This window comes from Brachyhypopomus gauderio, chromosome 2 (assembly GCF_052324685.1).
Source record: "Brachyhypopomus gauderio isolate BG-103 chromosome 2, BGAUD_0.2, whole genome shotgun sequence".
Taxonomy (NCBI): Eukaryota; Metazoa; Chordata; class Actinopteri; order Gymnotiformes; family Hypopomidae; genus Brachyhypopomus; species Brachyhypopomus gauderio.
Genome location: NC_135212.1, coordinates 47,098,325 through 47,125,824, shown reverse-complemented (window position 1 = coordinate 47,125,824; position 27,500 = coordinate 47,098,325). Strand labels below are relative to the sequence as shown.

The 27,500-nt window shown below is 46.8% G+C and overlaps 2 protein-coding genes across 2 annotated transcripts in view; both read left to right on the top strand.

Annotated features, from left to right (window-relative positions):
- The window catches only part of map3k3 (mitogen-activated protein kinase kinase kinase 3), a 24,925-nt gene extending 11,519 nt beyond the window's left edge, over nt 1-13,406 (top strand). Inside the window, exons 8-18 of the mRNA XM_076997057.1 lie at nt 3,046-3,166; nt 4,513-4,646; nt 5,100-5,173; nt 5,262-5,329; nt 6,623-6,718; nt 6,879-7,040; nt 7,821-7,969; nt 9,346-9,477; nt 9,854-9,983; nt 10,157-10,334; nt 11,611-13,406. Coding sequence (XP_076853172.1) covers nt 3,046-3,166; nt 4,513-4,646; nt 5,100-5,173; nt 5,262-5,329; nt 6,623-6,718; nt 6,879-7,040; nt 7,821-7,969; nt 9,346-9,477; nt 9,854-9,983; nt 10,157-10,334; nt 11,611-11,839 — 1,473 coding nt within the window. The 3' untranslated portion in view covers nt 11,840-13,406. The remainder of the gene's footprint in view (nt 1-3,045; nt 3,167-4,512; nt 4,647-5,099; nt 5,174-5,261; nt 5,330-6,622; nt 6,719-6,878; nt 7,041-7,820; nt 7,970-9,345; nt 9,478-9,853; nt 9,984-10,156; nt 10,335-11,610) is intronic.
- An 8,908-nt stretch (nt 13,407-22,314) lies between these two features.
- The window catches only part of gfap (glial fibrillary acidic protein), a 9,395-nt gene continuing 4,209 nt past the window's right edge, over nt 22,315-27,500 (top strand). Inside the window, exon 1 of the mRNA XM_076997056.1 lies at nt 22,315-22,856. Within this exon, the coding sequence (XP_076853171.1) occupies nt 22,348-22,856 (509 nt within the window). The 5' untranslated portion in view covers nt 22,315-22,347. The remainder of the gene's footprint in view (nt 22,857-27,500) is intronic.

The following is a 27,500-nucleotide window of genomic DNA, read 5'->3' as shown; positions in this document are numbered from 1 at the left end:
CACAGCACAAGGACAGTCACAACCTGTACCATAAAGTGCAAACAATTTTCAGTCCTATTGTCCAACAGACAACACTATGATAAGAATAAAGACGTTTAAATAACAAATTATTCAAAAAACTAAATGCACACAAAATTAAGTGCCCACAAGATGCCACAAATCAAACTAAAATGCAACAGGATTCCACTACTCACAATAAAATGCCCACAGGATTCCACTACTCACAATAAAATGCCCACATGATTCCACATCAAAAAAAAAAAAAAGCTCATAGGATCCCACAATTTTAAAGTAAGTGCTCACAGGATCCAACTATTCAAAATACAGTGCCCACTGGATCCCACTATTCACAATAAAAATAATTTGAGATGCCACAACTCAAAATAAAATATAAAATGACCACAGGATCCCACATCTCAAAATAAAACAAAATGCGCACAGGATTCCACTATTAAAACGCTCACAGGATCCAACTATTCAAAATACAGTGCCCACAGGATTCCACTATTCACAATAAAATGTCCACAGGATCCCACAGAACGTGATAGATAGAAGATTAAAAAAAATAAATTAAAAAAGTGCACTGGATTATGACCTGATTATGAGACAATGGAAAGGGCGTGCGCAAGGCAAGGCCACGCAATTGGCTTTCAGTTCTGGGACTCAGAAGTTTAAATTTCTGCCCGCATTAAATTTTTCACCCTCAATATTTTTTACTCAGTAACGTGAGGGCGTTCAAATGTAGTGAAGTAAAACTACTTAGGTCAAAATTTACTCAAGTAAAAGTAAAAATTACATATTTCAAAAACTACTCAGAAAATTACAAATTACTCATAAAAATTACTCATAAAAAATTACTAAATGTAATTAGTTACTTTCCACCCCTGCTGGAGACTGAAAGCTGAAATATCTGGCATAGCTTTCTGTATCCTTCCCCTAATCCAGGGGTGGGCAATTAATTTTTACAAGGGGCCACATGAGAAACCTGAATTGTGTCAGAGGGCCACACAAACAATAATGACGTCATCACAGTGGCTCCGCCCACCTCACGCAAACTTCCGCGAACGGAGGAGGCACTTATACTTGCTGCGTCACATTCTGTGCAGTGTTCTCCGAAACAATGTGTGTTGGTATAAAGAAACACCCCTCAAAAACAGGGGAAGGAACATTTACCTGACCAATTTTAATGTTGCTTTTTGTTTCAGATTTGAAAAGTGCTGGAATTTAGGCTAAATACTTGAAAATGTTTGAAATTGTAACTACTTCGTTTCACAACAAATAGCCATCTGAATGAACAGTTTTCTTGTATTACGTTAACAAATACGAGCCTCTTGTAATTCTAGGACGAAACATGAGAGAACATGAAGACGTTAAGATTGGGAATTTTGAAAATAAACAACAATTAAATAATGTGATAAAGCGAATTATTTCGGATCATTTCGAATATATGTATAAATATTTAACTTAATTAAGTTTAACGTGCTGGGAAATATTGAAATGGACCTTGAAAGTGACGTATATAATTATAGAATTTTATTTATAAGCGCCTTTCAAGACACACAAGGACACTTTACAAGGGAATAAGCAACAAGAGTTTATATAAAACTAAAAATGATTAGAATAAATCACCAACAATTTAAAATAAATTATTAAATAACTAAAAACATTAGAAAGAAGCAGCAGATGAGAAAAGAGACACACACATACACACATATACATAAACACATACACATGTATAAATGCTTTAATTCCACCTTGTAAAGGTGTATGAACCCTGCAAACATGACTTTGTTCATTGCGCTGAAGCGCGGCGCGCGTGCGAAGTTACAAAATTCGAGAGGTTCACGACCTTGCGAATCAACAGCGCGTGAGGCCACCGCGATTACATAATTTTCGCCGCGCGGACCCTCACGCCGCGTCAAGTATAAACCTGGCTTAAACCTAGCTTTAAAGCACTTCTACGGCACTTTCAAGGTCCATTTCAATATTTCCCAGATGACTCAGGTTCTCTCTAAGCTCGGTTTCTGGAACGGAAAACCTGAGCTTTTGTTAACTCTGAGTTTACTTACCCGCTTTCTGGAATACCCCCCTGTTCAGTCAGCTATTTGTTGTGAATCGAAATACAGTTACAATTTCAAGCATTTTCAAGTACTTTAACCTAAATTCCAGCACTTTTCAAACCTGGAACACAATGCACAATAAAAATTCGTCACGTAAATTTTCCGCCGTTTGCGGAGGTTCGCGCGAGGTGCAACGTACACTCTCGAAAGCCTTAACTTGTCGCTGATCACCTACAGTGTTTCTCGCACAGCTCACACACACACGCAGGTACGTCCACACGGAATTAACACAAACGTAGGGCTTTCAAAATTAAAGCGTCACAGTTGTATTGCACGCACGACATAGATATTTGTTTCATTTATGATTGGCCTCTCGCGGGCCGGACAGGGACGCACAACGGGCCGGATGTGCCCAGCGGGCCGTTTTTTGCCTAGGGCCGGCCCTAATCCATGACGGTGAACAATCTTTGTTTTCATTTGAAAGTTGTTCTGAATCTCCCATGCTGCGAGTCTTCAGAGAAGATGCAAAGAGGAGAAAACCATACAGTTGCCACCCTTAACTACCCTTTCTCATAATTGGAGTCACCTGTGTATGGAGGTCAAGGGTCACTGAACTTACCAAACCAAATTTAAGTTCCAGTAATTAGTTCTAAAGGTTTTGAAATCAATAAAATGACAACAGTACCCAAACTTATGCACCTGCCTATTTTTATTTAGACAATTATTGCACACTTTCTGTAAATCATATAAACTTCACTTCTCAAATATCACTGTGTTTGTTCCCTATATGATATATTTAACTGAATTTTTTAATCCAAACATTCGATGATTTATAAAGGTAAATCAGGAAAATTAACAATGGTGCCCAAACTTTCGCATCCCACTGTACATAGATACATACATATATACATACATACACAGAGAAATACATCAAATACAGTGTGAGACACGTGTGTGTGTATTTGTGTGTGTGTTGTACCTACAGGTGACTCCCTCTCCCCATCACTCCAGCTGTAAGCAGGTTCGAATCAAAACCTCCCAGTCTACTGGAGATGTGAGCACAGCCTACCAGTCCTCCGAGCCCAGGGGGCGCCACCCATCCACTAGTGAGCAAACACAATGGACACACATACACACAGAGTATATTAAAAATGATACAATAATGGTTGGCACACATATAGCATAGGCGTCCAGCTCTGCTCCACTGTTGCTGGTGGTGTACACAGAGAGCTCTCGGCAAAGAGGAAAGAACATCGAGGAATGAAGAGAACAGGAAGACCCTGGAGGGGCCACGCATGCCTCTGGGATATTGTGTCATAGCTTTCTCTTTCTAAAGCCTGGACCTCGTCTGACTCTGCTCTGCCTCTTTCTTCTGTGTTCTCCTCAGCCATGCACCCTTCTGCCTCTGTGTTTCGTTCGTTTTCTGTTTCTATTCTCTCTCTCTCCCTTTCCTTTCACTTGTTCTCTCTCTGTTCTCTTTTTCTCTGCTGCTGGTTCTCCCCTTTCCTCTCTCTCACTCTCCCTCTCTCCCTCCCTTTCTCTCCCTCTCTCTCCCTCCCCCCCCCTCTCTCTCTCTCTCTCCCTCTCTCTCTCTCCCCCCCTTTCCCTCTTTCCCTCTCTGTTGTTCCACAGACTTCCTCCATGAGCACTGCGCTCTCTTCCTCTTCCTGTTCACCATCCCTAGTTGCTGCACAATGGCCTCCTGGCTTCCAGCCAATCAGATTGTAAGACAGTATTAGCATGGTACAACAGTGGCTTGCTCCAGAGATTTTGTGTGTGTGTGTGTGTGGGTGTGTGTGTGTGTGTGGGGGGGGGAGCTGCTTCAGCATGTGAGGACGGGAGAGAGGCAGGACCTCTTAGCGCTCCCATGTCTGGAGGAAACAGACGTTTGTTTACAGTTGGGGTCCACTCCACTGATTCAGCGTCTCTGAGCCGCAATAGCTCAACTTCACTCTCCTTCAAGAGGCTCTGGGCCTCCGACCCAGACACTGTGTTCACCATGATGCAGTCACTATTTCAACTCTTACAGCAAATATGGGTTTATTACATCAGACTTCAGCTGGACAGCCTCAGGGCTCCTCACTCTGGTCTTCTGAACTGTGGTTTAGGGTTCTTAGACAGAATGCCTCCCACTGCCAGAAATCATACTGTCTTAAAGGATTACACCATCCTACAAGTCAAAACAATGGATTCGGGTTTCAGGCATCTGTTAAATGTTTCAGTAAAACCCAAACAATGTTAATGTAGCTCTTAACACAACAACAAAATGCTTGGCTTTTTCCTTTTTAAGAGTTCATGCTCAGACCTCACACACTGCAGTGTAATCTCAGCTGTCGATTGGTGAGAACACCTGTCATTCTTACACCTCATCTGTGAGTGGTGAGAGATCCCTCTCTGTGATTGGTGGATCTGTAAGATCTCCTGCCTCTGCCCCCACCCACTGTCCCTTCAGGCTCCCAGAACACTGGGCGGAGTTCTCCACCTCCAGGCTATGTTCCAGAGCGACAGCAGCGGATCGCACGTCAGGGATCCTACACCAGCATTAACAGTGAGGGGGAGTTCATACCTGAAACTAGTGACCAGTGTGTAAGTGCCCATGAATACACACACACACTCTCACACACCTGCACTCACACACTCTCTGTCTCGCACACCCACACACACATACATGTACGGTACCCTCATACACAGAGGTGGACATTCCAGGTTCAGAAAGTAAAACTCCTCACCAGGATTTTTCTCAAGCTTGCTGGATTTTCTAATTAGTGCAAACCAGGTAAAATTAATGGAATCAACACAATCCAGGAAGCCTGAGCAAAATCTTGAGGACTTTTACTTTCTGAACCTGGAATGTTCACCTCTGCTCATACATTGAAATGCAGATCCAGAAAGTGAAACAGTGGCTGAACTGAGTTCTGGCCCCAGATCTGTTAAGATCTTGGGTTGTAAGAAGCTTCTTTATTTTCTTGTGTAAAGAAAACACTTGGAATTGCCAGTGTGTATGAAAGGTGCAGTAGAAATAAACTTGCCTTGCCTCAGGTCCTGGATCCGTGGAGCAGTGCTGAAAACTCCATAGCCGGGAGCTGCCAGTCTCTGGACAGCAACTCGGACAGGTCAGGGTGGTGCTCTGCTTTCACGCCCAGCGCTGCAGGTGGAGCGCTGACCAGTCGCTTCACCTGTTGGTTTTTGTCCCCTCTGTAGCCCCTCCCTCCGGAAGGCCCGCATGCACCGTGCCAGGAGTTACCCTGACAACCGGCAGGACTGCACAGGTTGGTGATGAGAATGCGTGGAGGTGTGGAGGTGGTTGTAGCTGCTCCTGTGTGAGGTGTGGAGGTGGTTGTAGCTGCTCCTGTTTGAAGGGTGGAGGTGGTTGTAGCTGCTCCTGTTTGAAGGGTGGAGGCGGTTGTAGCTGCTCCTGTGTGAGGGGTGGAGGCGGTTGTAGCTGCTCCTGTGTGAGGTGTGGAGGTGGTTGTAGCTGCTCCTGTGTGAGGGGTTGAGGTGGTTGTAGCTGCTCCTGTGTGAAGGGTGGAGGCGGTTGTAGCTGCTCCTGTGTGAAGGGTGGAGGTGGTTGTAGCTGCTCCTGTGTGAGGGGTGGAGGTGGTTGTAGCTGCTCCTGTGTGAAGGGTGGAGGTGGTTGTAGCTGCTCCTGTGTGAGGGGTGGAGGCGGTTGTAGCTGCTCCTGTGTGAGGGGTGGAGGCGGTTGTAGCTGCTCCTGTGTGAGGTGTGGAGGTGGTTGTAGCTGCTCCTGTGTGAGGGGTGGAGGTGGTTGTAGCTGCTCCTGTGTGAAGGGTGGAGGTGGTTGTAGCTGCTCCTGTGTGAAGGGTGGAGGCGGTTGTAGCTGCTCCTGTGTGAAGGGTGGAGGTGGTTGTAGCTGCTCCTGTGTGAGGGGTGGAGGCGGTTGTAGCTGCTCCTGTGTGAGGGGTGGAGGCGGTTGTAGCTGCTCCTGTGTGAGGGGTGGAGGCGGTTGTAGCTGCTCCTGTGTGAGGGGTGGAGGTGGTTGTAGCAGTTCCTGTGTGAAGGGTGGAGGTGGTTGTAGCTGCTCCTGTGTGAAGGGTGGAGGTGGTTGTAGCTGCTCCTGTGTGAGGGGTGGAGGTGGTTGTAGCTGCTCCTGTGTGAGGTGTGGAGGTGGTTGTAGCTGCTCCTGTGTGAGGTGTGGAGGTGGTTGTAGCTGCTCCTGTGTGAGGGGTGGAGGTGGTTGTAGCAGTTCCTGTGTGAAGGGTGGAGGTGGTTGTAGCTGCTCCTGTGTGAAGGGTGGAGGTGGTTGTAGCTGCTCCTGTGTGAGGGGTGGAGGTGGTTGTAGCTGCTCCTGTGTGAGGTGTGGAGGTGGTTGTAGCTGCTCCTGTGTGAGGGGTTGAGGTGGTTGTAGCTGCTCCTGTGTGAGGGGTTGAGGTGGTTGTAGCTGCTCCTGTGTGAGGGGTTGAGGTGGTTGTAGCTGCTCCTGTGTGAGGTGTGGAGGTGGTTGTAGCTGCTCCTGTGTGAGGGGTGGAGGTGGTTGTAGCTGCTCCTGTGTGAAGGGTGGAGGTGGTTTCCTTTAAGTCCTCTGCTCTGTGTTTTTCTCTCAGACCGTGAGAACCACGTGTATGATAAGGTGGTTGGCAAAGGGGGCACGTACCCACGCAGATACCACGTGTCTCTGCATCACAAAGACCACAGTGAGGGTAAGACGCTCCTTCACGCAGATCCACATGCATGTACACACACACACACACACACACACACACACACACACACACACACACACACACAACACACACACAAATGAGAAAAAGGCCCTTCGGTTCCTATAATTTGTTCTCGCTGGTTCTGCTGCGTGCTCAGGTCGGCGGACATTTCCACGGATACGGCGTCCCCAGGGAAACTTGTTTACGCTGGTGCCATCACGGCGATCTCTCAACGGCAGCGAGGAGAGCCTTGGCAGCTGGCAGCTGGTCGACACCCAGTCCAGGCTCCGCCCCCAGGACCGCCCAGTGTCTCACAAATGTAAGGGAACCCATAAACAGTTCCCCAGGACCCTGAGAGCTGTGGACACCTTCCACCACATTGGGCCAGCGTCCCAAAGCCACGTTAAACCCCCACCTAGTCTGCTTGGGCCGGTTGGCACCACAGTGCAGTGTGAGACTGGGCTTAGCCCCCGAGGGAGGAACCAGCCCTCACTTAGCTGGTTCACGTGTCGAGGGTGGAAGTGGCAGATGCTGGTATGTGGTGGGTGACACAATTGACGTTGCAGTGGACAAGTAATGTCCCCTTACGTCCTGTAGTTTGTTTCACCATACAGTGTTAGCTCTCTACTGGAGGGAGGAGTTTGTATATATTGCACATGGACTCTGTATGCAGTGTCATGTCATTGTTTAATGTTTGTGGCCAATGTATGTTTACCTTAGCGTGTGTGTGTGTATGTGTATGTATCTGTGTGTGTGCGTGCGTGCGTGTGTGTGTGTGCGTGTGTGTGCGTGCGTGTGTGTGTGCGCGTGTGCATGTGTGCGCGTGCACGTGCGTGTGCGTGCGCGTGTGTGCACGTGTGTGTGTACGTGTGTGTGTGTGTGTGTGCGTGTGTGCGTGCGTGTGTGTGTGCGTGTGTGTGTGTGTGTGTGTGTGTGTGTGTGCGTGCGTGTGCGTGTGTGTGTGTGTGTGTGTGTGTGCGCATGCACGTGCGTGTGCGCGTGCGTGCGCGTGTGTGCGTGTGTGTGTGTGTGTGTGTGTGTGTGTGCGTGCGTGCGTGCGTGCGTGCGTGCGTGCGTGCGTGCGTGTGTGTGTGTGTAGCCCCTACAGCTCCAGTGACATGGTGCAGGGGAAAGCTCTTGGGTCAGGGGGCGTTCGGCAGGGTCTACCTCTGCTATGATGTGGATACAGGCCGGGAACTTGCTGCCAAACAGGTCCAGTTCGACCCAGCAAGCCCTGAGACCAGCAAGGTGTTGTGCACGTCCCTCACCACACACACACACACACACACCACATCATAAATACACTCATTCTGATCTGTTATCTGTTTTCCTAAAATTTAAAGTATCTACAAAAAGATCTGTAGGTAATTTTTTTTGACGTTTTGCTCTTTTTCTGGGGAAAATGGCACAAAGCAGGCACACACACAATCTCACACACACAATCTCACACACACAATCTCACACACACAATCTCACACACACAATCTCACACACACAATCTCACACACACAATCTCACACACACAGCTGCTCTGTAGTGAGTTTATTTGAAGCAGCTGTTCCTAGCAGCCTAAGTGTGGATGAGGGGCCGTGGAAGCATGTTGCTTTTTTTTCTTTCTTTCTTCTTCTGCTCCACTCTTCTCTGACACTCCTGCCCCAAACTTTCTCCCACACTCTTGAATCTTTTCCTGTCTGAAACTGCAAAAACACACTCATTTCCTGTATCTGTGAGAATGTGTGTGTGTGTGTGTGTGTGTGTGTGTGTTTGGGAGAGGGGAGTTGGAACCTGGAGTCAATAGGGGTATTCCAACAATATCTTCACACCATCAAGCGACAAAGGGACACATCCTATGAGAGTGCGCAATTTTAGCAATGGTTTAGTGACGAGGTTCAGGTGACACGCTGAAAAACTGACGTGAGCTTTTCGCAAACACGATTTGCTGTCAGGCTAAACAGTGTACATGCCCACACATGACAACACAAACAGACAAATATAGAGTGATATCACCCCTTTTCGCATGCAGACACACACACACACACACACACACACACACACACACACACACACACACACACACACACACACACACACACACACACACACACACACACACACACACACACATATTAATGATTCAGGGTGTATTGATTGTGCTACTCAGGGATTTGGACCCATTCGGTTCTAGGCTACTCGTGTTCTGGCCCTTCCTCTCCCTCTGAGCCGTACCTGTCCTCTGAGCCGTACCTGTCCTCTGAGCCGTACCTGTCCTCTGAGTCGTACCTGTCCTCTGAGCCGTACCTGTCCTCTGAGTCGTACCTGTCTTCTGAGTCGTACCTGTCCTCTGAGCCGTACCTGTCCTCTGAGTCGTACCTGTCCTCTGATCTGTACCTGTCCTCTGAGCTGTACCTGTCCTCTGATCTGTACCTGTCCTCTGAGCTGTACCTGTCCTCTGAGCTGTACCTGTCCTCTGATCCGAACCTGTCCTCTGAGCCGTACCTGTCCTCTGAGCTGTATCTGTCCTCTGAGCTGTATCTGTCCTCTGAGCTGTACCTGTCCTCTGAGCTGTATCTGTCCTCTGAGCTGTACCTGTCCTCTGCCAGTCTGATCGGTTCTGTCCCCTGCAGGAGGTCAGTACTCTGGAGTGTGAGATCCAGCTGCTGAAGAACCTGCACCACGAGCGCATTGTGCAGTACTACGGCTGTCTGCGAGACCACAGTGAGAAGACCCTCACCATCTTCATGGAGTACATGCCTGGGGTGTGTGAACACACACAACATCTTAACAGCTGAGCTGGAAATTAATCTACATTTTAAGCATTTGCCAGCCACTCTTATCCAGAGTTACACACATTTATCAGTAGACGGCACGTGTGCTGAACGCAATTCCTCGGAACCCATGACCCTATGAGCATCTTGCTCTACCTGTTGTACCAGCGACGGATCTTTGCCAAGTGGCCCGTTTCGCTCCGATCTTGGTCACATTAGGGAGGGCAAACGTGTCAGGATCTCCATCTCACATTGTCATCAAGGGTTTACTAACGTGTGGCTTGTGCTGCCGTGTTCTGCAGTGCAGCTCCGTCCTGAGTTTTGGTGTTTGTCATGACAACGCTGGCCTCATGTTTCTGTGTGTCAGGGCTCAGTCAAAGACCAACTCAAGGCCTACGGGGCTCTGACGGAGAACGTGACCCGAAAGTACACCAGACAGATCCTGGAGGGCATGTCCTACTTACACAGCAACATGATCGTACATAGGGACATAAAAGGTATGCATATACTAATAAATAAAGGGTTCTGAGTAATATATAGCCTCAATCTCACTCTCTTACACTCTCTATAAACACTCTTTGGGCCTATGAAGGAAGGTGAGTGTGTGTTAATCTGCCCGTCATAACCCATGAGTGTTGGAACAGATCTGAGCAGTGTGACGTGTGTGTAGGTGCCAACATCCTGCGTGACTCGGTGGGGAACGTGAAGCTGGGAGACTTTGGCGCCAGCAAACGCCTGCAGACCATCTGCATGTCCAGCACAGGTGTGAGCTCGGTGACCGGAACGCCCTACTGGATGAGCCCCGAAGTCATCAGCGGAGACGGCTACGGACGCAAAGCCGACGTCTGGTAAGTGCTGCCAACCATTTACCAGATCGACCGATCATATGCGTGCGTTTCTGGAAAAATAATGTCCCTCGCTTTTAGCGGAGGATCAGCTTAAATTTTCAAGAGTCAAGGGAACCATGAAAAAAAAAGTATTTTTCTGAAAATACCTCACCATAAACGGTAAGGAAAGAGAGTTTGATGCCCATAAAAGCATGACTCGAATAAGGAAACGGTGGAATGTTTTGGGAAGGGAGACAACGTGCCAGTTATCAGCCTGAAAGTAACGAAAACGACCATTAGGCATGACTTGAATGCGTGAATGGCATAGAGGTAGAATGACGTAGAGGTAGAATGACGTAGAGGTGTGCCCTGAAAATAACATTTCAATATATTATATAAGTGGAGCAGTAAGTGTAACTGTGTGAAAAAGCAAAGGGCTGGAATTTATGAGCTAAAAGTGACATTCCTAAAGGGTAAAAGTCATGTATTTAACAAGCCAGATCAAGACTTCTAAAGGGGAAAAATCTATTTAAAGAGGGAAAGGAAGGAACAAGACTATTTTAAGAACACAGAAATAAAACACAGTACTATACTTGCACACACAACCTCTAATTAAGTAGGAGGACAGCTAACCTGCTGTCAGGGGATTCCCCTTCACAACCTGATTGGTTTCAATTTGTCCAATCAGGTGCAGGATATGATTGGCTAGGAGCCAATTGGTCAGCTTGGTCCAGAATGTTCCAAGTTCTGTTGGAACTTGGAACAAGGACCATTGTGTGGAAAGACAGCTTGAGGCAATCTAGAAATACTGGTATTTCTCTTCCTCTGCGAGAGTAGGAACACAGATATGCTTCTACCTTAATGTATACACATCCACTCAGATACACATACATGGAGCTTTCTCACAGCCGCTATCAGGATTCGGAGGTCTGGCCAGGAAAAACACACTTTAATTGTCAACAGCCCTGCAGGGTAAAGTTTCCACAAAAACGACCATGTGCAGACTCTGTACTTCAGCGATGGCTCTGACGCACATGTGTACATGGAGTATAGTCTGTTAATGTGCTGTGTTATTAAAACGAACTCAGAAATGCCACCTCATCACTCCCAAGTGGAGCCAACAGTTGAATGTTTGCCAAACTGCCTCACAGGGGAAGTTTTACTTAACATTTATTTTTTTTATTATGAAGCTCAAGCAAAAGTGATGAATATATGAAATTCTTTGTGTGTGTGTGTGTGTGTGTGTGTGTGTGTGTGTGTGTGTGTGTGTGTCTGTATTTGGGTCTCCATGGTTAAGGAGTCTCGGCTGTACTGTGGTGGAGATGCTAACGGAGAAGCCCCCCTGGGCAGAATACGAAGCCATGGCGGCCATCTTTAAAATAGCAACACAGCCCACGAACCCCGTGTTGCCCTCCTTCATCTCCGAGCACACACGAGACTTCGTCCGACGCATCTTCGTGGAGGCCAGACACAGGCCTAGTGCTGAAGAGCTGCTCAGGCATCCCTTCTCCCAGATCCTCTGCTGAAACGGGCCCCCGCGGATGCTCCACCTGGACTTTAGCCCAGGTCCACAAAGGGTCTCCAGCATCTGCGTCGAATAAATGTGCAAGGCCAGCCGCCCACTCCAAAAACAAAGTGCAATGATTGCAAACCAGGATTGATAGAATAGCGGTCTGAACTCAGATAGCTCAGATATTGGACGTGTGACCTGCTGTTGTCCGATCTGAAGCATTCAGATTTCATTGTGAATGTAACCGCAGAGGTAGTCTTGCAGCACTCGCTTTAAAACACCAGGGGGCACTGCAGGCCACCCTTGCCATAAAAGACACTTGTTCCTAAGAATGGCATCAGTAAGCGCCAGCCGAACACGAGGTCCGTCGACGTGCTTCTTAGTGGACTCGGCATTGCACCACACCACCCGTGCCTTCAGAACACAAGCTGCTAGACCTTCACCTCTCAAAACACGGTTAGTGCAGTTTGATCCATGAAGCAGCACCCAAGCAACAAGTATCATTTTCCATGGATGTTCAGGCTAAGCTTGAACATTGAACTTGATCTTTAAATCCGTCCTAGCTGGAAGTGTCGTTTCTGTTCCGGTTTGCCTTTCCCAGTGGATTTTATGTGACCCTTGAGTTGACCTTTGAGTGATGTCTGCTGTTGGTGAGGCCTAAACCTCGGGGTGGGTAGAGGGAGGGGTAGTGGCTTCACGAGTCTGCGCTCCAGAGGTGGTTGAAGGGATTTTTTTTAGCTTACTTTTGTGGGATGTCTTGGGATGAGTTTCAAAGCACGATGCATCCACCAACACGTGCGACTATAGGCCTCTTCAGAGGTCAGTGGAGGGGGCGTCGCCCTTCCCAGCTCGGTGGGGGAGGGGCTGGAGCCTGCCGCCTGGCAGCCATCCTGCACCGATCTCACTTCAGACGGGTTCCGCGTCGCACGTCAAAGCAGTTCTCCTTTGATGAAGTGCAACTTGTGTGGTTTTAGTTGGATAGTAAATCGTCTGCTTATTTCCTCTGAGAGTTAATGCTTGGATATGTTCTCAGACTGATTTAAAGAGGTGCATTTTATCTTGGTCATGACTGCTTCGTACTCGTTTCAGAACTGCACTGCAATTTACCCTTTGCCCCTGCAGAGGGAGCCATTCCAGTGCTTTTTAGGGCAGCCATTCCAGAAAAAACCAAAAAACGTGTAAGGTCAGTAAAGATTATCTCTCCTGCCAGATTGCGAACTGGGAAGTGTGAAGATGCTTTGTCCTGTCAGATTTTCAAATGGTAAATTTCACCATGATACTGGTAGGATCTTAAAAGCACAGTAGGAATTCAAGTAAATATGATTTTTCTTACTGAATGCCAGCTGAAAGAAATCTTAGAGACGACGGTTCTGTAAAGGGCTTGTGCCTCAGGCTTGGAGCAGGGAGAGCTTCGACTTCATTTGGATCAGATGCACTTTTGTAGAATGAATGTTATATTTACCAGATCTATTCATATTTTACTCAGTTTTTCATAATGTGAAATCTCTTTCGTTTTATTTATATTCCTTTGCTCATCTGCTTTTATATACACAAATATTCATGTATAAATGTATATTTTTATATATGGACTCTTTCTTTTGAACAAGAAATAAGATAGAAAATATGAATGAAACTGTATAAGCAGCTGGTTTTGCAGAGATTTACAGCGATTTTAATGCATTTCGCAGTGAAACACGCACTCTGGCAGTTAACCTGCCTTTGACCCAAGAACAGTGTTTGTGTGTGTGTGTGTCTGTGTGTGTGTGTGTGTGTGTGTGCGTGTGCGTGTGCGTGTGTGTGTGTGTGTGTGTGTGCACAGCCCTTGAGAAGAACGATTCTGCACAAGAAGACTTATAGGTGTGAATGAAATTATATGTTCCCTGTACTGGTTCAGCCACATAAAGCTGTTAAGAAAATGCTGTTATTGGTGAAAGTGCACAGAAGGTGATCACACACGCTGTATGATTACGAATGTGGTGAGATAGAAGGGGAGTGAGAGAGGAGTGACACGTTTTGAAGGCTTTAGAAAGTGATCATTTGGAAGGGAGTTTAAGTGGGACGTACTAATGCCGTGACGTGTTGGGAGTGGCCTGTTGTCCTGGTAACAAGAGAACAAGTTCCCCTCAGACTGACGACTTTGTTTAGCTCAGGGTTTGAGTGACAGATGCCCATCAGGTGGGCACACAAACGCTCTGACCAGCCAGTGTCCATCCTTCTTTAAACAAACAGGCTTTTGACCTCCTCCTAACAATTATTAATGGACTAAGCGAGACAGAAAATGTTTCCAACACTGTTTGGGCAGTTGGGCATCAATTCTCTTTGAACATCCAGTATTGGAGTGAGGATTCTTTTGTGTTTTAGTAATTTCTTTTGTGAACTGTAAAAACCCTGGGGTAAGCAAAGGACTAACGAACCAACAGGTAAAATATATATTAATATGTATCTTGACGTGAGACTTGCAGTGCAAAGTCCAATGTATCAGTCATATACAATAAAACAACTGTATGCTCAAAAATGTTTCCCTTTGCTCAGTGTACAATTACCCATGGATTTTTATCATTTGCTGAAAATGATAGACCACCATAACTGCTGGTGTATGTATGGCAGAGAGAGAATGTGCGAGTGTATATCTGTGTGTTTTACTCTAGCTGTGTTTGTGTGTGTATATTTGTGTTTTACTCTAGCTGTGTGTGTGCGTGTGTGTGTTACTGTAGCTGTGTGTGTATATCTGTTTTACTCTAGTTGTGTGTGTGTGTTTGTGCTTTACTCTAGCTGTGTGTGTGTTTTACTCTAGCTGTGTTCGTGTGTGTATATTTGTGTTTTACTCTAGCTGTGTGTGTGTGTGTGTGTGTGTGTGTGTGTGTGTGTGTGTGTGTGTGTGTGTGCGTGCGTGTGTATGTTTTACTGTAACTGTGTGTGTCTGTGTGTATATCTGTTTTACTTTAGCTGTGTGTGTGTGTGTTTTACTGTAGCTGTGTGTGTGTGTATATATCTGTGTTTTACTTTAGCCATGTTTGTGTGTGTGTGTTTTACTCTAGCTGACAGTGTGTTATTCAGCTTCTTGGCAGAACTGTCTCTATCTCTGTCTATGGCTGGTTGGTCTAAAGTAAGACACTGCTCTGAATAACTGACTGACTTTATGAATAGCCGCTTTTGTGTCATCAGTAAAGAAGCTGCTCACCCGATGTCTTTCTCTCCTCCCTGTTTCTCTCTCTGTAATAAAAGGATAGATGGACTGAGAGAGACAGAGAGAAATGTTAGCGGTAGATGAAATGGGACCCACACTAACAATGGTTCTATTACGTGACTGGTGTAAATGCGTCACGGCTTGATGTTGGCTGCTTAATTGAGCTGTTTTTCTCCCGATACAGTGGGCCTGGCTCGGGAGTCCGTGGCCTGCCGGAACGGAGCCAGAGTTGCCCCTGAGCGGAGCCAGAATTGCCCCTGCTCAGAGTCTCTTGCTGAGTCTGCTAAAGCCACCTGGCTCTCATCTACCGTGTATTATGAGCAGAAACAGTGTTTGACGTGTTAATGACCCTGAAAATGTTTTCCAGTTACACTCTGAATTCCCCAACCCCTTCCATTTCCTACAGAGGATTCTGCTTTGTTCAGTGATGCATAGTATAGAACAGTGTATATATATATATATATATATATATATATATATATATATATATATCACATTTATATTAATGCGTTCTAATCTGTTAATAGGAAACGTCTTGCTGGTGCACATTTTGAGGCTGCTGGAGCCCAGCTGGAGATGGTGGTTCTGAAGATCTGGGCTGGGATTTATATACACTAGTTTCACCAGCCTGTCTGCAGAATTACTCAGGCAAGGTGTCTGTGCCCCCCACCCATCATGCTTTGGTGCTCCGTAATGGCAGAGTTGTGTGTGTAGCTACACGCTTGGTGTGTGTACGCAAGGCCACGGATTCCCAACAAGACCACGCCATGCTGTGTTGTGCAGGTATACAGGACTTTTGTATGGCTGCTTTATTCATACAACGTTTCATTTGGTGCTTTTGTGGGGGGCCAGATCTCCCAGAATGACAGCAATTTTGTTGCTGTATTTGGTTGCTTCAAACAGTTGCTTTTGTTTCAGCACAAAAATGCAAATTTTGTTGGAATACTAGGAACAGCCCACATTACACTTTTGCCAGGTTAAGGTCAATCTCAGAAAGAAAACACAACTGTGTGTGTGTGTGTGTGTGTGTGTGTGTGTGTGTGTGTGTGTGTGTGTGTGTGTGTATGTGTGTGATTGAATAGATTCAAAGCAAGAACGCTGTTTTAGACATCAACTGTGAGCAGGTTTTCATATGCCCTCTAACAGGCTTCTCTGCATTTGAGACCATTGAGGCAGGCTGGGCACATGTGGATCGGAGGCGCCAGTCCGGTACACTGGGAGCAGACTGGGGTTCAGATGGGCCCACACTGACTCACTCCCACTCCCACTTTGCCAGTACTGATTCCCATTCAATCTGATTGACCCTATGCCAGTTCAGCACCAGAGCACTCTCCATCTACTCTACACCCACATCACTCTTCAGCTTCACTACTACCAGGTCACACTCCATTTGCACTATCTCCATCTACACTATCACACTCCATCTAAACAACTCGCATCTTCACTATTTCCAGATCACTCGATCTTGACTACTTCCGTCTTCACTACTACCAGATCATACTCCATCTACGCTAAATCCAGATCACTCTCCATTTGCACTACTTCCAAATCTGCCCACTTATTGTTTTTTAGCGTGCTAATAAAGGTCTGCACATGGTAAATGATATATAGTGCAATGTATTATTATTATTATTAATATTATTATCTCTATTAAATATTCAAACATCATTGGTTGAGAGCAGGTAGGGGTTACTTGAACATGCTTAAACAATTCCACCTAATTTATTGTATAACAGTCATACCTGCAGCTGTCTGTTTGGAATTGTATGCATGTCAACAGTGGTGTGATGGTATCGACAGTGCTATTTAATCAACACTTTTCACATCTGTATTGCGCAAATGATGGAGAACAGGCTTCAACACCTAGCGACAGATTGGCGTCATGACCTTGACCTTTCTGTTGCTTTGTCTCCCTCCTCTGCACAACATTATTGGATGTTTCTCAGTAGGCCTCAGGTCATACTACAGGACTTCAATACCAACAGCACCCTAAACATACAGAATATCTTCTCATGGAGCCATCCTGCTGTCTAATCACTCAATCATACTACATGACTTTCACTCTGATTTTCAGGTCATCTACTTCACATACTGATATCAGTAGGATGTCCACAACAGAAACAAGGTCAATGGTTTCCTGGGGTTTTTTCCCCCCACAGTCCTACTGTGGACTGACAGAGACCCAGATATTTTGTAGTCCTTCTAAAATCATTGTAAACTTCTGAATTTCCCTCAAGTATTTGAGTCAGGCCACACTGTATTGGAATTCTTTTGGTGATTGCAGGTAATCAAAACAGATTTTTATATAGCCAAGTAAAATCTATGTGTGAATTGACTGGAATCACTTGAATTACCTTTTTAAGACATCATGACCCTAAAAGTTCTGTACAGATATACAACTGTAAACCGCTGTGTTTATTATTGTGATTTAAGTGAAGGTCATATAACACGTGCAAAAATTCAGATATATCCACATAAATTTTGCTCACTATAAATGAGCTTTGTACATCAGGCACACACACATGGTGGAGCTGCCAGCGTAAGTGTAGTCTGGTAGTCTGGGGGAGACTGGCTGCAGCTTTGCCCTGGCTGGGGATCACACAGGGGAGGTAGCATTAGCATTCTGGACCTGTTCTCCAGTCGTCGAACACACATGAACCCGCTCATCACATCACTCAGCCCTGCAACTTCAGAAAGAGCACCAGAGGGCAAAATAACGGAGGTTATTTGAGAAAGTAGAAATCTGCATGGCGTTCCAGGCAAGTCTATTTTGGATAAACACTCACACTGGCGCTTATTTGGCCTGCAGCTTTGAACTACTGATACTCTTTTTTTTTTTCCTCCTTCTTGATTCTCGTCCTGCCTTTAGCTCTTTCAGTCACTTGCTCTCTGTCTCGCTCTCTGTCCATCTCAGAATGTTTACTCTCAGAAAGATATTCCCCCAGTTACGGCCTCTGAGGCAACCACCTCGCCCCCTCAGAAATCCACACGGGGGCAGTGACTCGGTCCTTTAATAATGATGCCACACCACTCATCCATCCCCATGAACCACACAAAATAATTACCATGGAGACCCTGCATCACAGGGACAGTTAGCATTCTCCTCACGCTCTAATGTTCTCCCCTCCCACACCTACAGTAGGTCAGTGTGTAGATTAATGGCAGGACGCTGATAATGAGACCTCCTTCTTAAGCCCTCAGTAGCCACCCGGCTCAGCTGTTTCTCACTTCTATACGCGTAAGACTTCTGTGCACCTGCTGTGTGTTCCCAGAGCAACGCTGGGTTCATGAGTTCAATATCCAAAAGAGCACATACACTGTTGCACAGATAGATCACTCTGGCCAATTGCACTCTCTGTCTTCCTTATATTGATAAGTAGTAAACCCAGTGTATGGTGTTTGTAGTTTTTGTAACATGACATGATTCTTTTGGGATGTAATGGTAGTTGTAGTCCAAACATAATGTACGGATACGGTTTCAGGGGCTCAGAGTGAAAGATCAGTAATGATGGGTTCAGTAACTGGAGTAACTCATCCCAGCTGCCTTTGCTTCCATCAAGCCTTCTATCACTCTGCTTCACCCATCTTCATCTTCCATAGTTTGGGACAGAGATTACTCACAAAAAGTTAGGGATACTTATGGAAAGCGTAAAAAGTTCCTACTACAGTGGTATTAAATCATGAAAGTAGGGCATTTAAGTAGATGCATGCAATAGTGATTTCCTTATCAACCATGAAACGATTTATTGAAACAGAAGTGGCGGGTACACCCCAACAAACCAAAAAAAAGTCAATTTTACAATAACTTGTAAAAAAATGTGTCATGAGCATCAATTACAACTTTTCAACGATGTCCCATGCTGTTCACAAGTCAATTTATTGTCTGCTGAGACACAGCTTCCCACTCTTCTGGAAGGTAGTAGTATGGGCTTGTCACTGTATCATTCACAGTGTAGAGCAGTTCTGTATTGACTACATACACCAACCCACACTGTAACACCACCACCACTACCAAAGGCTCGTGTGGTGACAACACTGATTGATGCATACCGCTCTCCTTGACGTACCCAACATCATAGTGTCTCCTTGACGTACCCAACATCATAGTGTCTCCTTGACGTACCCAACATCATAGCGCTCTCCTTGACGTACCCAACATCACAGCGCTCTCCTTGATGTACCCAACATCACAGCGCTCTCCTTGACGTACCCAACATCATAGCGCTCTTCTTGACGTACCCAACATCATAGTGTCTCCTTGACGTACCCAACATCATAGCGCTCTCCTTGACGTACCCAACATCACAGCGCTCTCCTTGATGTACCCAACATCACAGCGCTCTCCTTGACGTACCCAACATCATAGCGCTCTCCTTGACGTACCCAACATCATAGCGCTCTCCTTGACGTACCCAACATCACAGCGCTCTCCTTGATGTACCCAACATCACAGCGCTCTCCTTGACGTACCCAACATCATAGCGCTCTTCTTGACGTACCCAACATCACAGTGCTCTCCTTGACGTACCCAACATCATAGCGCTCTCCTTGACGTCTCCTCCTTGATGTTGGCAGCCATCATTTCTGCTCATCGTGAACTGATTTTAAATAGTGAACAGCACTGAGGCCCACTGGTCCCTAATCCAGCATAAATGCTCATAAATTATGATACCTGCACCTGCTGGTGTGATCAGGTACCCTTGCAGGTCGTCTAGCATGCAGACCACTCTGTAAATGATGTGAACGGTTTCGAATGGTCTGACATGACACTTGGGTGTCTCTGACCTCCCATTCATCATCCGGTTCCGCAGGACACTGTTCACAATGAAGCGGTCATCAGTGTGGGATGTTGCCAAAGGACGTCCACTTCTCTGCCTTTCTGTGACTCTTCCAGTCTCTCTGTATCTGTGTTGCAACCTGCTGATGACACTTTAAGCTCAGTGGCCACCTCTGTCTGAGAAGATACTGTTTGAAGCCTCGCAACGGTGAGGTACTGTTCAATAGTCAGATCAGTTGTTAGGCGTCATCTTGATCTCATGATGTCTAAACGTGAACAGCATGATGAGGAGGACTGTTTAAATACAATTTCAAATTGAACTAATAAATGCATTGGTCATTCTTGGATCAAACACCTGTTATTTTGTCATTAAGCTCCTTGTTGGAGAGCAAGACATAAAAGAAGACCAAAAAGTCCTTAAACAGTACTGAACAATTGGACATGTGCATTCAAAGGTTTTGAAAAGATCACATTAAGTTATTCTGCAAAGTTTAGAGTGCATATTAGATTCATCCTGAAAATTCACCCAATAGCCAAACATCCCTAACTATTTGTGAGTAGTGTATTTGAGCCTTAAAGGCAGCCACTCTGCATTAATTTCTACCCAGTGCAGTGAACTGACAGGCCCCACTGGAGTCTCCAGGGCAACTAATGGTGAGTGATTAAGGATCAGAGTACTATGGACCTGTCACAGTCAGGTTCATGTTGGGCTCTGAAGACCCTCCCTCTATGAAAGTGCAAGGGGATGCAAAAAAGAAATTCTATGGTTCTCTTGTTTTTGTGATTGGGCCATTAAAAGGCTATGACCCTTAGCTGTGTATAAGAAAACTCAAATTTTGTTATACTTTGTGACTGTGCTTTGTAACGAAAAAAACAATAGTCTTGACTCCATTTTGTCCATTATATTCATCATAATAGAATGGCCTCAAAAAAAATATGAAGAGTTCACACAATTGTTCAATATGCACACACATTCTAGATTATTCCAGCATGTTCCATGATTTTACAAAGCAAAGAACTTTAACGCTTCAACCTGTGTTCTAGATCAGGTTATGGAGCTGTCATTCTAGAATGATGCGCTACCATTTGGTGACCTAATTTCCTGTAAATCTGAAGAGACAATGAGGAGAGTTAGCATGATCTGTATAGGCAGCTTGCCCAGTGCCAGAGCCTACTTGTCTGTGTCTCTGCCCGTCTGTGTCGTTGCCTGTCTGTGTCGCTGCCTGTCTGCTGACTGGTCTGTCTGTCAGATCCTCTAACCTGGTTCACCACAACACACTCTACATTAGCATGTGTGTTTCATGATTGTGTTTCACTAGATTGTAACAAAACTCTTGAAAAGAAGCAATTTAGCCACTGTTCTGACCTATAATTTATTTAAACAAAGAATGAGATTTAAGGTGTTTTACAAATTAAATGAAAAGAAGAAGAGGTAATTGGTTTAAAGTGAAGAGAGTGGTCCTTTTCAACAGCCGTCTGGGAATCAGAGTGACCTACAATGAAAGAATGAGGGGTTTTGCTGTAACTGGCTACCAGAGAGCCAGTTGCACAGTGTACAGAATGCTTGAATGTATCCACACGATTAGAAATTCATTTTTTCCAATCATTTTTTCTATTCTATTTATTTAGATTGTCAATAGCAATTGTTACTCATCTTTATATCTAGATGAGGAAAGAGACCTAATAATTTGTCACATTAAACAATATATATTATATTATATAATCATATTAAACATATGATATCAGTTTTATCTTATATTAATATTATATCCAATACTGAATATTTTTCAGATTTTTTTATTTTATAATTATTTGTAATTACCGGTAAATGAAATTCTAATTTTATTTAGCACTCTCATTATTTCATATGTGCACTTTCATGTCTATGGCAGGTGTTTTTTTGGATTAGTCTAATGGAAAGGGAGTCTCAGTCTTACTGCTGGACATACTCTCCTTTTAATCAACAGATTACGTAATCATACCAGTGTTCTATGAGATCATTAATTCCCTGCAGTGAAAAAGGGGAGGGGGGAGGTGGGGGGGAGGTGCCTCAGAATAACTCAGGACAGGAGCGAGAGAAACTAATCAGAGAGAGACAAACAAATCTGTCATGTTGTTGCAGGCAACAGTCAAACAGAAGTCATTTCATTTCACTTTTCACTCACACATCTTTTTCTCCCTCTCCCTCCTTTCTTTTTTTTCTTCATGTCTCTCCCTTTTTCTTTCTCTCCTTTGCTATCCTTGAGAGGTGAATAGAATTTTCTGTGACTGAATGTGGCCCCCACTCACCACACACACACACACACACACACTCGCACACACAGCCCCAGAGAATGAGAAAGAGAGAAAGGGTCAGGAGACGTTTGTCGCCAGCTCGACAAGCAGAAACAATCGCCAGGACAAAGAGTTTGTGTGACACACCCCCCTGTTGCCCCCACTCTCCCCTCCTTTCCTCTCTAGCCCTGCCCCTGCCCCCCTCTCAACTCCATCCCTCCCAGTGGATTCTCTCTTCCTATAAATTCCCTCCTTTCACTTACCCGCGGCCCCATTCCGCACTGCCATGGAGTCCCAGCGCGTGTTCTCGTCCTACCGCAAGCGTTTCAGCCACCAGGGTGGCGGCATCTCCCCGTCCCCCTCGGGCCGCCTGAGCTCCGGCCGCGTCTCCCTCCACAGCAGCCCGCGTCTCGTCTCCCTGTCCAGCCCGGCCTCTCTGTCGGCCTCGCGCCTGTCGCTGGGTGCCGGCACCATCGAGCGCCTGGACTTCCCCGCCGACTCGCTGCTGAAGGCGCAGTACCGCGAGACGCGCACCAACGAGAAGGTGGAGATGATGGGCCTGAACGACCGCTTCGCCAGCTACATCGAGAAGGTGCGCTTCCTCGAGCAGCAGAACAAGGTGCTGGTGGCCGAGCTGAACCAGCTGCGGGGGAAGGAGCCCAGCCGTCTAGGAGACGTCTACCAGGAAGAGCTCCGGGAACTGCGCAGACAGGTGGACAGCCTCAATGCCAGCAAGGCCCGCACGGAGATCGACAGGGACAACCTGGCAACGGACGTGGCCCTGCTGAAGCAGAGGTGAGAGTAAGAGGAGAGGCTGCGTGGCAGAGCGAGAGAGGAGCCAAGCATCAGCATCGATCACCTCCACCCTGGTTGATGGTGGTTGGTGAAGTTTGTGAGGGAGTGTGGTAGTGATGTCTGCCCTATGGTGTTTGGTATTTAATGTGAGCCTTTGTGCAGATTACTCATTTTGAGAATGTTGTTTCAGGATTTTGACTGGTGATGAATGTCTAAAGACCTCAGTAGATTTTTTTGTGTGGTTTTGTTCAAGTTAGTTAGATTGGGTCCTATGGGCCTGGAGTTGGTTTTCATCAAAGTAGAAAATGTCTTCTAAATGCAACATACTAGAAAAAAAACTTCACGCATCAATTTTTTGCTCAAAGTTAGTTCACTAGATTAGTTTGAGGTTGCTGCAGCAATGGTGACATCATATCATAATGAAAGATTTAGATCTAAGTGTTAATTTAATTTGGATCTGTAACTCTGTAACACCATTTTCCCTGAGGAGTTCATTCATTTGTTTAATCATTCAGTTGGTCACCCTTCTTTTCAAACCTGAGTCTGACCTTCTCCCTCTCATAAAGTGGGGGCAGGGAGGGACTGAATACCCCCTCTGCAAAGAATAGAAAGCCCTGTGCAGATGTCCTGTTGTCCTGGCAACAGGTCCTATATTTTAACTAAAGGGCGTCCATGCAATTGTCTGTCCGCGTAGAGGCTGTGCTAGCATTAGTGTTAGCTAGAGAAGCAGCAATGAAATGTTACCCATCTACCAACCCTCACACACCCAGTTCTCACCAGCCAACCCTCACCCTCCCCAATAATCACTCACCAACCCTCACTCACCCCAACTATCACTCACCAACCCTCACACACCCCAACCATCACTCACCAACCCTCACCCTCCCCAACTATCACTCACCAACACTCACACACCCCAACCATCACTCACCAACCCTCACTCACCCCAACCATCACTCACCAACCCTCACTCACCCCAACCATCACTCACCAACCCTCACACACCCCAACCATCACTCACCAACCCTCACTCACCCCAACCATCACTCACCAACCCTCACACACCCCAACCATCACTCACCAACACTCACACACCCCAACCATCACTCACCAACACTCACACACCCCAACCATCACTCACCAACCCTCACACACCCCAACCATCACTCACCAACCCTCACTCACCAACCCTCACACACCCCAACCATCACTCACCAACCCTCACCCTCCCCAACTATCACTCACCAACCCTCACACACCCCAACCATCACTCACCAACACTCACACACCCCAACCATCACTCACCAACACTCTCACACCCCAACCATCACTCACCAACACTCACACACCCCAACCATCACTCACCAACACTCACACACCCCAACCATCACTCACCAACCCTCACACACCCCAACCATCACTCACCAACCCTCACTCACCCCAACCATCACTCACCAACCCTCACACACCCCAACCATCACTCACCAACCCTCACCCTCCCCAACTATCACTCACCAACCCTCACACACCCCAACCATCACTCACCAACACTCACACACCCCAACCATCACTCACCAACACTCACACACCCCAACCATCACTCACCAACCCTCACACACCCCAACCATCACTCACCAACCCTCACTCACCCCAACCATCACTCACCAACCCTCACACACCCCAACCATCACTCACCAACCCTCACTCACCCCAACCATCACTCACCAACCCTCACACACCCCAACCATCACTCACCAACCCTCACTCACCCCAACCATCACTCACCAACCCTCACCCTCCCCAACCATCACTCACCAACCCTCACTCACCCCAACCATCACTCACCAACCCTCACCCTCCCCAACTATCACTCACCAACCCTCACACACCCCAACCATCACTCACCAACACTCACACACCCCAACCATCACTCACCAACACTCACACACCCCAACCATCACTCACCAACCCTCATACACCCCAACCATCACTCACCAACCCTCACACACCCCAACCATCACTCACCAACCCTCACCCTCCACAACCATCACTCACCAACCCTCACACACCCCAACCATCACTCACCAACCCTCACTCACCCCAACCATCACTCACCAACCCTCACACACCCCAACTATCACTCACCAACCCTCACACACCCCAACTATCACTCACCAACCCTCACACACCCCAACCATCACTCACCAACCCTCACTCACTCCAACCATCACTCACCAAGCCTCACACACCCCAACCATCACTCACCAACACTCACACACCCCAACCATCACTCACCAACACTCACACACCCCAACCATCACTCACCAACCCTCACACACCCCAACCATCACTCACCAACCCTCACTCACCCCAACCATCACTCACCAACCCTCACTCACCCCAACCATCACTCACCAACCCTCACACACCCCAACCATCACTCACCAACCCTCACCCTCCCCAACCATCACTCACCAACACTCACACACCCCAACCATCACTCACCAACCCTCATACACCCCAACCATCACTCACCAACCCTCACACACCCCAACCATCACTCACCAACCCTCACTCACCCCAACTATCACTCACCAACCCTCACTCACCCCAACCATCACTCACCAACACTCACACACCCCAACCATCACTCACCAACCCTCACACACCCCAACCATCACTCACCAACACTCACACACCCCAACCATCACTCACCAACCCTCACACACCCCAACCATCACTCACCAACACTCACACACCCCAACCATCACTCACCAACCCTCACACACCCCAACCATCACTCACCAACCCTCACCCTCCCCAATTATCACTCACCAACACTCACACACCCCAACCATCACTCACCAACCCTCACTCACCCCAACCATCACTCACCAACCCTCACACACCCCAACCATCACTCACCAACCCTCACTCACCCCAACCATCACTCACCAACCCTCACCCTCCCCAACTATCACTCACCAACACTCACTCACCCCAACCATCACTCCCCAACCATCACTCACCAACCCTCACACACCCCAACCATCACTCACCAACACTCACACACCCCAACTATCACTCACCAACCCTCACACACCCCAACCATCACTCACCAACCCTCACACACCCCAACCATCACTCACCAACACTCACACACCCCAACCATCACTCACCAACCCTCACCCTCCCCAACTATCACTCACCAACCCTCACACACCCCAACCATCACTCACCAACCCTCACACACCCCAACCATCACTCACCAACCCTCACCCTCCCCAACTATCACTCACCAACCCTCACACACCCCAACCATCACTCACCAACCCTCACACACCCCAACCATCACTCACCAACCCTCACTCACCCCAACCATCACTCACCAACCATCACTCACCCCAACCATCACTCACCAACCCTCACACACCCCAACCATCACTCACCAACCCTCACACACCCCAACCATCACTCACCAACCCTCACACACCCCAACCATCACTCACCAACCCTCACACACCCCAACCATCACTCACCAACCCTCACCCTCCCCAACTATCACTCACCAACCCTCACACACCCCAACCATCACTCATCAACCCTCACACACCCCAACCATCACTCACCAACCCTCACACACCCCAACCATCACACACCCACCCTCACACACCCCAACTATCACTCACCAACCCTCACACACCCCAACCATCACTCATCAACCCTCACCCTCCCCAACCATCACTCACCAACCCTCACCCACCCCAACCACAGTGTGTGTGTAGTATTGCACCCTGTGAAGAACACTAGCTTCTGCAGTGATATTAAGTGTGTGTGTGTGTGTGTGTGTGTGTGTGTGTGTGTGTGTGTGTGTGTGTGTGTGGGTGTGTAGTACTCCACCCTATGAAGAACACTAGCTTCTGCAGTGATATTAAGTAAGTGTGTGTGTGTGTGTGTGTGTGTGTGTGTGTGTGTGTGTGTGTGTGTGTGTGTGTGTGCGTGTGTGTGTGTGTGTGTGTAGTACTCCACCCTATGAAGAACACTAGCTTCTGCAGTCATATTAAGTAAGTGTGTGTGTGTGTGTGTGTGTGTGTGTGTGTGTGGGTGTGTAGTACTCCACCCTATGAAGAACACTAGCTTCTGCAGTGATATTAAGTAAGTGTGTGTGTGTGTGTGTGTGTGTGTGTGTGTGTGTGTGTGTGTGTGTGTGTGTGTGTGTGGGTGTGTAGTACTCCACCCTATGAAGAACACTAGCTTCTGCAGTGATACTAAGTGTTGCTATTATAAGCAATTAGACAGTGGAGTCCACTAATGAAAACTTCAGCAAAAGATCAGGAACATATGGCAGTATAATCTAAACTCCTACATTAACCACGTGTTTCAGGAGATCACACTGTCACATTTTTGTGATCATTTGCTAGAGTCCTGTTCAGACTGCATGTGTTTTAATTAGTGTAGGCATGGCCTTTTAATTATGCTGTTGTTATGTTCATACTGCATATATTAAATGTAGATTTAACATTCTATATTAAGGACGATGTCTGCTATGTTTCCACTCTCAGACATTAACAGGTTATGTCATGTGTATGATGAGTGCACATACGGTACGTGATTAGTGTGTAATACTAAACAGAGTGTATTAGT